The sequence below is a fragment of the Tyto alba genome, unplaced genomic scaffold (assembly GCF_018691265.1).
Source record: "Tyto alba isolate M040663 unplaced genomic scaffold, T.alba_DEE_v4.0 Super-Scaffold_32, whole genome shotgun sequence".
Lineage (NCBI taxonomy): Eukaryota > Metazoa > Chordata > Aves > Strigiformes > Tytonidae > Tyto > Tyto alba.
In genome coordinates this window covers 7,009,466-7,022,422 of record NW_024881307.1, presented here as the reverse complement: position 1 = coordinate 7,022,422, position 12,957 = coordinate 7,009,466, and the positions used below count along the sequence as shown (strand labels likewise).

General features: G+C 44.2%; 1 protein-coding gene across 1 annotated transcript; it reads right to left on the bottom strand.

The window, feature by feature from the left end:
* Positions 1–747: 747 nt before the first annotated feature.
* Positions 748–12,200, bottom strand: NFKBID (NFKB inhibitor delta). The gene is made up of 8 exons (XM_042800687.1): positions 12,105–12,200; positions 11,349–11,495; positions 10,009–10,060; positions 9,437–9,603; positions 8,962–9,078; positions 5,172–5,336; positions 4,603–4,742; positions 748–3,368 (listed from the first exon to the last, which is right to left on the bottom strand). Exons 1-7 carry the CDS (start codon positions 12,180–12,182, stop codon positions 4,671–4,673), a joined length of 798 nt encoding a protein of 265 aa, XP_042656621.1. The 5' UTR covers positions 12,183–12,200; the 3' UTR covers positions 748–3,368; positions 4,603–4,670.
* Between the last annotated feature and the right edge of the window lie 757 nt (positions 12,201–12,957).

The following is a 12,957-nucleotide window of genomic DNA, read 5'->3' as shown; positions in this document are numbered from 1 at the left end:
AGAAAACAGAGCTGTTACCTCTCATTCAGCCTCCAGGGTTCTCTTCCCTCAAAGTTCTATGTAAGCTAAAAATGACATTTTTCCCATGTCCAATCCAGGTTCCTGGACAGGATGTTTCAATTTTTCTGTTCAAGGTGATTACACAGAGATAATCGCACCTTTCCAACATTCAGTTCCTTTACCTTATGTAAAGTAGCAGCTTTTTTCCCCAAACTTGCTGTAAAATACTTTGACAGCTTTAAATAATATCTTCCCCTCTCCCTTGTTGTTACCTGATTAATCTCAGAGTTGGACCAAGTGATAAATGCATTTGGTCACAAAAAGCTTATAAATAGGAGTTAACAGCTGTATCTTTGCTGCAGTTAAAATTGTGATTACCCCTGTGCTGAAACACTCTACTAGGTGTCATTTTAGTAGCTCTGGCAGGTGCTTCAGCCCCTGAGTGTTATCTCAGGGCACTGGAGGGTTACACTTCTAGTGCCCCAGCTTGCTCCACAGCTTGCTCAGTGCTGGCTACTCCTGCCTGCTGCTTGAGGAGTGGGCACACCTTCAGCCACATGTCAAAGCCCCTTATCACCAACATGGAAGAGCCACAAGAAGACAAGGTTGAGGCAAGATATTTGAGGCTTCTAGTGGAAATGGGATGACCGCATCCTCCCCATGAGTTGGCAAAGTTGGCCGGAGCTTAACAGAGCCAACATGAGGTGTTCTCATACAGCAAATGAAGGAGCATGTGAAAGCAGTAAGAAAGCATTCAACAAGGAGAACATTCATTTTAACACATCCTACAGCAAGGTTAATAGTATCCCAGTGTACACAACAGTGCCAGCAAGGAAGTCAAGTGAAGTGTTACAGTCTAACAACGTATCTCTCACCTCCACATCAGACAGATATCTAAATCTAATACATTATCAGCAGGTTGCACATTCATTATATTGTGGCACAGATCTGTACAAACTATCTGTGGTGACACTGCACGTCCGAAGAGGACTGCTCTGTGCAAAGACTGTGGTGTGCAGTGGAGAGGTTGTGCCCATCATTGAACGTACGGCTGCTGGTTAGGCATGATGACTTGGGAATGGCAGTGTGAGCATGAGCACTACGAATCACCCTACTTCCCATTCTTATTCCTGCTCCTTGTGTGTTGCCTGACCCAGGCCAAAAAAGCACTTCTCCAGTGGGGGAAGCTGTCTCTTGAAAGGCTGCACTGGTCTCATCCCTCAGCTTCTATACTTCCACGTCTCGCAGGCGGCTGAGGTCCTGAGATGGGAGCATGCGGTGTGTTATTAAAGATGGCAGATATTTAACAGCTATTGGTCTCATGCTGCATGGGACCAGCTGCTCTGAAATTATCAACTGCTCTGCTGGGACAAGGATATTTCCAGCAAAACGTTGATATGCACTGGCGTCTCTGGACTCTTAACAGCTTCCATTAAGTAAGTAGTGCTGTCCTCCATCCCTTACAGCCTCTTCCTATTTCTCTGCTTCTCTTTCTCCTGTTGTTTTGCAATCCCTCATGCTAGGGAATAGAAACATATTTTAGACACTGTTCCCCAACTCCATGTCAATAGCTCCAGGTGACATATGCAATGCAAGTAAAAGCTTGCTGAGTGTTGACACAATGTTGACTTGTTGACCCAAGGAAAAAAAAACAACAGAGAAGGACTATTCAAAGGTTGCGCATTTTCTGGATATAAGGAACATATTCTTTTCTCCTTTTATTTCCACACACCCCCCTTCAAAAAAAAAAAAAAAAAAAAAAAAAAAAGAAAAGGTTTTAAAAGAAAGTAGTAAGTAGCTTGAGTCATATCTCCAACAGAGCTGGCACAGCACTACTAAAACACTGGCATTTCATCAGTCCCTGCCAGGTGAAGTTCTGCCAACCTATATAAACACGTGTTTACACAAAAGTGAGGATCACCCCGTTCTTACAAAAGCCGTGAATAACTCCAGAAGTAATCCACAGTTATAGAGAAAATAAAAGCTTCTTATTTTCAGGTTCTTTACCACTTGCACAGAGTATTTGATCAAAAAGTTTTCCTTGCCAACCGACTGGCGACTTTTCTGTGGTGCCACTTCAGAACATTTGGCTGGTGATAACAAGCCTTTGTTATTAGTAGCTTATCCAAAGCCACAGGTAGGAAGAGATAAACTGTACAAATAAAGTGGTATCACATACTGCCAGTACTGCTAAGGTAATAAAAAGTACATTTCCCCTGAAACAGTCATAAAAAATTGAGGGGTTAACTGTGAACTAAGATACTACTCCAATCAATTAAATTCACCCCAGCACAGACTCAGGCCACCTTTGAGCCTTAAAAGGAATTTTCTTGATACAGAGGGCCAGGAACTGGCTGGCTTGACAGGGAAAGGTGCTTTGCATGCATGGGGAAGCAGCAGCCTCCACCTGTCTCGTGGATACAGTCCAAAGACAATATGAACAGCTTGTTGATTGTGGCTGGCTTCAGAGCAGGCCTCTAATGTATGAGCTCTGGGAAGCTGAACACAGATGTGCCTGTGGAGAGAATAAACTCTTCCTGGGTCGCTCATGGGTTCCTCCCTCTGCTAATCTCATCTATCAACTCTGAGTAACACAGGCTGTCAGGGTGATGCTTTGAATGAAGCCACATCCATCCCACCTCAGACTGATATTTTCCATGATATTCTGGAGATGGTGATGTTTACAGACTACAAGTCACTGATGGCATTGCTCTGTATTAAACATCCAACAGCAGGCAGATGAAACAATAAAGAGATAAGCCACTCTAGAAGACAGCTCATGTACTTTTTCACTTGCTGCAGAAGGACTTCTGTCATCTCATAGACATTTCTAGGTGGCAAAAAGCTTTTTACATTTTCCCTAGTGTATCACATGCCCAACGCTGGTCACAGTTTTACAGTTTTGTTGCCAGCAAGTTCAAGAAATTGATATTTCATTGACCATTTTGTCTTGACACACAGTACTAACTCACCAACACAGTTATCACTCAATTCAGAGTTTGTTATAGCATCCCTTCAAAGTAAGAAAGCACATGTTTCTACTGGCCTATGCCCAGATACAGGCAAATTTATGCAAACACATGCAAATACATGTCTGCTTTTTTGTCAGTGGATGTTGGCAGATTTGTAGATATGGTGTAGTGAGAAGCAGTAGCAAAACAGCAGAGAGGAGGGCTGAGAAAGTCGAGAAGATCTCTACATTTCTTAAGCACTTTTGTTCAAGTCTGCTGAACAGTTGTTTAAACAGTCCAGGTCTTCAAAACTGACAAGTGCTGTAGAAAGCCTCATCCAATTGAATTAGTCACTGGGTGATCAAGGAAGTTACTGCAGTGATTTAAGACATCTGCCCTTCATCTTATTGTTCAGTCCTGTTAGAAAAAATAACTTGAGCAGCATTGAGAAATCAGCGAACTATAATTCAGAATGTGTACTGAAGATGAGACACCCTCTGTGAAAGAGTTTTCAAAACATGGCTTTCATTGCCTTCAGGCATCTACCTTCAATCTTATTGACCCAGCAGAGACATTGCTGCCAGCTGATTGCACAGCAATTCACAAATCATTTCACAGAAAGAATAAAAATAATCTGTTAAAATGCCCTCTTAGATATGAATGGGAATAGGAGAGCACTTACCCCATTGCACTGTGACCTTGCTGTGTACAGGCCCACACAGCTCAAAGATTTTCTACCCTATCCATACCTAAAAGCTGTTGAAGACCCAAAGGAAGCCTCTGTCTCCTACACAGGCATTAGCTCAGGTGAGGGTTCTCCTTCCCACTCTGAGGTGCTTCCAGAGTTATTCTTTGCCATCAGAGCTGGAGACCTGAATTGGATCAGATGTCTCAAAGAGGAATCCCTTCACTGGGAAACACTGGGGAGCCACACAAACCTGCACTGCTGACAACATGCCCAATGTACTTGCTCTTACAAGCACCTGTTTTCTTTTCTTGGGGTGGGTTGAAAGACTGTGGCAATGCACAGCTGCTTCATCTTTCTTCCACAAAGTGCTAAGAAATGCGGTAGCAGCAGCTTGCAGGAAACCTCACTTGCAGTTCTTGATTTCAGATGCCCATTCACTCAGGTGAGATACAGCCATGCATGACTCCTCAGGCTGACCTGACCTCTTCCATCCAGTCTTTTCCCTCCCCTCAGGTTCCTGCATTCCCAGGCTAGCAGGAACAATGGAGATAACCGAACATCACAAAGGCTTCATCATTTCAACCAGTACCTCTGTACAGGACCTAACAAGAAGCACAGTTTGAGCATGTCTTAGAGCAGTATTTCTCAACCATTTATAGCCAAACTACCATCTTGTGCTCCGTCACCGCCATGGATTTCTGTTGCCACCAAATCAAAGGTTGGCTGTACTTTGGACATTTGCTTATTTACATAACAGCCATTTGCTTTGCTTGCGTCCTTGCTTGCAAGCAATGCTTGAGGTTTATTAGTATTCTTTGATAACAAAATTAAGTTTTCAACCATTTGAAAGCTCATCTTCTGATATCTTACATGCTACTCATGGTCCACAGGTTGAGAAACACTGTCATGCCACCCTGGTTTAGAGACTCCAGGAGCAGAGACATATTGGTTAACCATCCTTACAAGTTTTCTAAGAGGCCTTGTGCAATCAGCAAGCTGAAGTTGAAGCCATTCCAGAAATTGCAGGCAACCTAGGATCTGGCATTTTGGCGACAGGAAATGAATGCAGATACAACTTTCCCTTTCTTCAGCAAATGCCTAACCTGCCAAAAAATGTAAAAGTTCATAACATGCCACCTGAAACCGTGCATGCAGACAGCCCAATACATACATACACACACTTATATACATGTATCTGTGTAACTAAATACACATATAAACATATCAGAGACTACAATATGCTCCAGGAGCCTTTTCATACCTGTAGGCATGAAACCCAATCATCCCTTGAGATTTGCTGTTGTTATGAAAGAACTACACATTTGATACCTCCGCCAGATGTATTTGGAGCACCAGCTAATGCCTTTCTGCTCCTTGACTACGGATTTACCAAAGTGGGGAACCCCCAGGCCTACACCACTGCAACATCAGACCCATGTTACACAACTTGTCGCCACTGTTCCACTGATAAGGACAGACAGCTGTGTTACGCACAGATGTGTTATGAAGCAGCAGCAATGTGGATCATGTACCTGATCCCCAGCTTTTCCAGAAGGAGCCATATGGATTGGTTGATCATTGTCTAAGTTTCGGATGCTCGGGTCTGCCCCGTGGTCAAGGAGCAACTGGATGATTTCTTTCTGGTTCTTGCCATGAGGCAGTGCAGCTGCCATATGCAAAGCTGTGTTGCCATGTGCCTAATACAGTGAAAGAAAAAAAAGAAAAAAAAAAAAAAAAAAAAAAAAAGAGAGAAACCTCCTGATAAGCTGTGCCACGCACTCAGAATTGTCCTAGAAATGGAGATTTGTGAAACAAGAGCCGAAGAAGCCTCATACAATTACTTACCAGAAGGTGAGGGAGTATTCCTGCTCTGTTTCTTCCATGTATGGCTGCTCACGCAGGAGACGTGTGGATTTAGATTTTTCTCTCAAATAGAGCACTAAAAACTGGGGGCTTTGATGCTCTGGGTGCAGCTAACAAGTAGTCCTGTATCAGCAACATTCCTAATCTCTCTGCAACCCCCTGTTAAATTGTACCCTCATGTAAGCAGAGACCCGATGAGTTATTTGAAAAACAGAAGGATAGAGGCCATGTAACATATTCATCCAGGAGAAACAATAAGAACTATTTCACTGGGAAACATTAGGGTCAGTCTAAGGGACACAAAACACATTATGCTGTATTACCCACCACACATGGGCTCTGTAAGGATTGACAACAGCAGACCCATTTGTGCTCCACGCACCTCCACTACGCCCTTTTACAGTCACTTGCACATACCAGAAAGTTGCAAAGAGACCTTGATGCAAGTGAAAGCCATACCCATTAGCGTATAGGTATATGCAAGGCTCAGATTGATCTCTTGAGTACCAGGCATATTTGGCTGTGTAAGTCCTCCTGGGTCGCCAGACCCATGGCATTAAAAAGAGGTGCTGTGAAAGATACCAAGCCATCCTGGTGGTCCAGCTGAGCCAGTGGCCCAGCAGCCCATGTCCCTCAGTGACTTTGTGTACCGTGGTCTAAACAGGGCTGCATATGTCTTGTCTCTGCAGCAGATGAAATAGATCATGCTGGGCTCCAAACCTTCTCCTGGTTCCTTCTGAGTGCTGAAGGTAGTGCCTGGCTTTATTTTCATGGCACTGTCATTAAGCAGAGTCCTGCGGTCAAAGGCCTACTTAAGCACATATTGACTCCAGCCCTGTCAGTAACGGGATTTGCACAGAAAGGACAGACAAAATCCATTGCGAAGCCGCGGGGGGGCGCAGGACAGAGCATGCTGCAATGTGTTGCAGAAAAGCTGTGGTATCACCAGACCGTGTAGAAATCTGTGCCCCTGCCTAGTCAGGTATGACTGGTAACGGTTTTAAATAAGAAAAATCTAATAAGCAAATGCGCAAGGCAAGGTATTTTTAGTCTGCAAGAAGTCTCATTTAGACAGCTGTATAGTTTTTGTCTTGGAAATGACCATACATTTGTTATGAACTTGGAACGGTTGGACACAATTTGCAATGTGTATTACTATTCCAGTTGTTAAAAGGAAAACATGATTTTCAGGTCCTATTTACCACGGAGACATAAGGGGCATTGAAGCACAAAACAAAATAGCATAATCTTAACAGCTATTCTCAGACAAGGCATTTTTTACAAGCCCTGAACAAGCAGATCCTTGTCAATTTTATCATCCCATAGAGTCAAGGGAAAGTTACAAGCTTTTTATAGGACTTCTCGTTAAAATGGAAACATCTGCATTTGTTTGCTGCATCTTTGTCACAGGAGCACTTGATAGCTTCCAAATCCAGGCATGAGGCTAAGAAAACAAGGCAAATCGTCAATGCCTGATCTTGAAGCCTCCCAATGACTATAATAGAGCTTACGTGGGACAATGGTCCAGAGCACCAATATGTGAGCTCTAGGAATCCTTCTGGTGAAAAATACCTCAAAGGTCTCAAATGATTTTCTCATTGTGAAATCCACAAGGAAATGGATTTGGAATGAGACAGCCATATGCTGCAGTGGATGAGCCAGGGAAGCCAGAACATGGACTCCAGCATCCCTGTTTTCTTGTCTTCTTCATACTTGGAAGAGCTAAGAAGCCAGGATGGGTATCAGACAACCTTGCCATCATATTTCTCACTGTCCCAGACAGTTCACCAACAAGACTTGAAGACTCCAAGTGATCCTATCACAGTAGGAATCTCTCACAGGATTCTGATTGAGAGACAACAGCAGACTCCCACATCAAGCTAGCACCTGCCTAATGGGTCTTAAAAGATACGGAAAGAATGTAGTGAAAAGACAGCGTAAGGCGCTTCGCTGTACAGAAAGATGGAAACTCAGTGTTATTACCCACATACACAAAGAAAAACATGTTTCCTCCAGTCCAACAGAAATCTGTAGGGGAAAAAAAACTCATGAAGCTGCCCAGTATCTGCTTCCCAATTGAGTAACTGAGTTGACAGAAAACATTCAATTCCTTTGTGATGGACACAAGTTTGTTGATGCTCTAGGGAGTACAAACAAGGCTAAGACACTGAAATTGTTTAAATGAAAAGTTAATGCACTGACCCTCTCAAAACAGGGAGCCTTAGCCTTGTCCTCCCCTCCCTCTCTCCTTTCCTGCTTAAGTGTACCCTTCTGCAGAAACACCCAGAATCACCCATTTAGTCCTGCTGAGAGGGAACAGCTAATCAAAAGCAGAGCGATGTCTCAGCTAAGGCGCAGGAATGTCAGGATTTTTGCTTAGGAGAATGGGTGAAGCTGATATATCTGCAAGATAGTATCAATGCTTGGTATCTGCTCAGAGGTGAAGTATGAGGCAGCAAGGGGATAGGTGAAACAACAGCAGCACTGGGGAGGTTTCTAACTTGCTTTATACAACTTGGGAATGGCTGTGCCTCCAGAAACCCTGCACTGAGGAACCAATGTTAGCAAAATTTCAGCTCAGTAAGCAGGGTTGTATAGAGTGCCTAAAGTAGGGTCTCGAGCCCCCAGAGTCAGAGGTGGTCTACTTGCCACACTGCCTAGGCTCCCACATGCTCAGCAAGGCTGAGCTGGTTTCCCTGTGCTTCACCTGCCTGGCAGCGTCAGCCACTGGTTCACTGCCTGTAGTACACCTCTGTCTTCTGTTGTTGCTCCTGACAGCTGTTAGGGCTTGGTGAGTCCTGCATATATTTTGATTCTCCAAACTCACACTTGCAGACAGCCATCACAATAACCAGAAGACTTGCAAATAACATTTAAGGCAGAAAGAATCACTATCTCCCTTAACTGAAATAGGAGCTTTGTCCTTCCTGTGGATGGAGGGATATATTGCTGCCCTAAACTGCCACCTTACAGTATTACATTGCTGCCAAGAGCAGCATTGCATCATTGCAGATCTGTTTTCTCAATCTGCAGCCTAATGTAATAAAGTTCATGTTCCTCCTCAAGTAACCTCTTCCCAAGTCCTTCCTCTTCCCTGGTTATCTCGCTTTCTCATTGTGTCAGCTTCTGCCTGCTAGGAGAGGGGCCTGCATTTCATGATGCAACTCAAGAGTTCAAGCCAGGCACTGCTTTCCAGGTGAAGTGTCTGTTTACAGCAAAATGCAATTTCAGGTTAAAAAAAAAAAAAAGAAAAGTTCAGAGTTAAAAACTGTTGATTTCTCCCTCCAGAAAAAAAACAAGCGTGGGAAGAGAATAACTGGTTTCTGCAGGACCCCAGAGCTCTCCTAACACCTCTGTCTGCATGCAGCCTCCCACCACAGGACAGCTCTCATGCTGCACTCAGCATCTCCTCTGTCTTGGATGTGCACACAAATCCTGTCCATGCATGGCCTGACTCACCTTGTTGTTGACAAAGTCCTTGGACTTGAAAGCATTCAGCTCCAAAAAGTATCTGAGCAGGGAGATGTTCCCATCCTGGACTGCATAATGAAGAACTGTCTTGTTGCTTTTCACATCCTATTTAAAAACACAGAAAACCCAAACGAAATAAGAAATGTTCTGTAGAACAACCTGGAGATCTATAACCCCATCAGAGAAAAGTCCAGGCCAGCTCTGCAATTAATGTGAAGCACCTCCTTCCCTTCGGTGGCCCTCTTACTGTCCAGTGTTTGCTTCAGGCTGCAAGAAAGTAATTTCAAAAGGCAGCAGCTAACTCTGCAACCGGTCACTTGAAAGACGAACAGATTTGGTCCTTCTGTCAGCAGTTTATTCCTTCTCCAGTTCTAAAGTCTGAGCATAGCACAAGTGTCAGGCAGGGCATGGGAGAGTTCCCATACAAACAAACCGTGTATGGATAACTAAGCTGATTCCTTACCCGGCTGTAAATGGAGGCTCCTGTCTGCACCAGAAGGTGGATACAGGACTCCAGCTCCTCGCTCTGGTGCCGAAGATCTTTCTGCTGCTCCTCCGTCAACGCCTGGCAACCCTGCTCCCGGAGCAGGACGTTGTGGGCCAGAACAGCACAGTGAAGTGGGGTATGGCCTGGAAAGCCAAGTATGGGAGAAAGATAACAGTCGCAACAAAGATATCAAAGTACAGAGAGGAAGCAAGGGCTGGCAGGGAGAGTGCATGCATCTCAGCACATGTGTTGTTAAGACACAAGCCCTTCTCTGGTTTCAGAGGTACCATATTGGCTGTGTAGACACTTCCTGGGGCACTACAGCATGAGCCCAGCTCCAATTGTGTATTGAATCACCACTGAATGATCAGCACCACTGAATTCTGTGGCATTTGAGTGCACAGTAACGACTCTCCCCCAGGCAGTTTGAGTCCACTCTGGCCTCCTAACACACCACCAAATACCGGTGAGCGTCAGTCAATGAAATAGCCAATACAGCTTTTCAATTTTTTAATACCACTATAAAATATTTGTACAAAGGGGTTTACCTTCAAAATCCTTCATTTCTAAATCAAGAGGGAAACCTAGTGACAGTATAACCTAGAAGCAACAGAGAAATGGAAAGGTTTAGTTCAGCAGAATGCTGTCCAAGCCAAAATCAGTCAAAACTAACAAAATTTTAAAACAAACAAACAAACAATTGGATAATTATCATTTAACTACAAACTAAGTCTTTATCTGACACTAGATTTCAGTGCTGTGAATCTGTGAAACACCTGTTTTCCAAAGAACTCACAATGTTACACATTAACTGCCTGCTGGTGACATAACCCAGGGCATGTGCAAGGCAGAGCTAATGCATACTGAAGATGGACTGCCAGCATGCCAGGTACCCCCTGGTAGTTCCACTTATGCATACCTCAGACTCAGAGGACTCTGTGCTGGGTGCCTTCAGGTAAACTCAGCAGCAGCCATGCTGCTGCAATGAAACTCTGCATTGAAGTTGCCTATACTCAGTCCTGACATGAATCAAGGAAGGCACATTTTATTAATTCCATTTTATAGCTAATAGCTAGGCGTTTAAGAGACACGCTCCAGTATGCTTATCTCTGCTATGTAATCCCTTCCAAAAATTCCCACAGTGCCTTTTCTAATGTGCTAATTTGCTCTTCAGGGCTGTTAGAGTCTGGCTGGCACACAACTTAGAACCTGTCTACAGAAAGATCTGGGAAGCACTAAGGAAGTGAGGGTCTGGTCATTAAGCCATGAAATCTCTAGTAGATTTTGGCCATACAGGAGCATCTAGTTTCTCTCACGCCCTGGAAGATCTTCTCAATGGATCTTCGTTTTGCATAAAATCTGACAAATGTCTCTCATTTTGAAGGCTGTGCCTGTTCTGGCTCTGTCTGCAGTATCACATGCGCTCTCTCTTCAGCTGATTTGAGTCTGAACAACACCAACAACAGGGAGGGGGTTTCACACTAGTATTACTCCCTCTCCTCACACCCCACAGCTGCCTGCAGCCTCTGGGGAACCACCTCCAATGCAGGCATCAGTACAACTCTGGGGGCTCAAGATAGAGCAAGCCTACTTGACCTAGCCTGTCATCAACAGATTTAGATGATCTGCAGAAAGAATTTATTTTGCCCCACAGATATGCTAAAGTCTTTTCCTCTGTAACAGGAGGTTGATGTTAGCTGCAAGTATAGTCTTTAAACAGGAATAATCAGGGAAGTCAATTCCTAACACAGTTGAAAAGGAGACTTTTGTCAGTTTTCATTGCTTACTGACATCTTGCCTTCTGAGACAGTTATTTAAATACACCAATATTGTGACTTTATTATAGATTTATATTGCTGTCAATGAAAACCATGAAAGCTTTTCCTACCTGAAGAACCTGGGCATACCCGTATGTTGCAGCAAGATGTAAAGCTGACTGCCCTTTGTTGTCTACAGCATTGACATCTGCTCCTGTCTGGATCAGATCATAGACAATAGCTGGCTGCCTGGCAGTGACAGCCACCAGCAGAGGAGTCTGAAAATAGCAGCACAGCAGATAAGATGTGAGAGTTTAGAAGAAGATGCTATCATAAAACAAGGAATGGGGAAAGGGACTCTGGGCTGAATGGTATCTAGAATCCCAAGAATTATGGTGCATAAACCAAAGACAGCTCACAGATGGATTTTGAATCCCACATATCAGGACCTATGGCATCACAAGATGGGGGACAATTCCCACTCCTGCTGAACTCCCTCTAGTGTTCTTTGGCCCTAATTTGGGTGACAACCCAGGTCCAGCATTTTTGAAACACTGTTTATGTCAGGTGCAGCACTCCTAACATAAATCTGTTCTTCAAAAAACCTTTGGCCTCAGAGGCTACTACCAAGATACACATATTTTCCAGGACTGGTGTTGCCTTAGATCTCTGTATGAACTGTGGGCTGAAAAGAGAAAAAGTTCATTCTCATCCCACCTAATTTTAGGATCCTTCCAGAGGCACCTAAGCGAGGCATATCAAAGGAATTCCTCTGCAGTAACAGAGAGACAGAGCTGGATTTTTCAGGGCATCAGTTTCTCTCAGTGATGCAAAGCCCATACCCACCTCAAATACCACTGTTTGCAGAATAAAGTGGTCTGTATTACCTTTCCTCTGTGTTCCTTGGCATCAAGTCTTCTCAGGAATTTCATGCGCTCTGCAGCTGCCAATGTATACGCCCTCATACCTTTAGCTGCATAAATATGTAGAATTCTAAGACAGTAAATAAAGAAACCGATCACTGCTTGGCCATGAACCACCCTGGCAGCAAACAGTTTTACAGGGTAGCATAGACACTTTGGTGGGTTTATACCCAGTGTTCCACAAAACCACACCAATAAGACCCAAAGGCTTGACCTTGAAAGCACCCACTCCTGTTGAAAGAGGGCTTCCTACCTCAAAATAACTGTAGCATTCAGAAGCCCTCAGCACTCCTGAGCTTTGACGTGCTGCCTCCTTTCCACTTCAGCACTTCCTTTCAGGTGAGATTCACCCTTATGCTGGGAGGTATCTGAGTCCTCCACAAAGCCTAGTGTTGGGGCCCAGCATACCATATGGTATGTGTGTAATGCTTGTTGGGCTGACACAGCCTTGTATGCACTGGTGATATCTCACCACCTGGAATAATGAACAGCCTCTTCTAAATGGTGTATTTGTAAACAGCCTGTTAAGATCTACTTTGTCAAAACTGCTGGTGAGAGGGACTGAGTCCTTGTCTTGTGCATAAGACAAAGAGTTGTTACAACCTGTAGCAGTTATGGGCTTGTAGGTGACATGGCCCTTAGTGATGGAGAAGACACTTCACTGCTTCGCTTTGGTTGTCTGGCTTTGTGGCTGAAGCTGGAGAGAATTACAGAGAGCTGCTCGCCGCTTCCATTCCCCCAGGTCCTATTTGCAAGGGTACCAGGCATGCACAGGTAGCTTTGCAATTCCCCCTTGCAAAAGAGCAGACAATCCTAC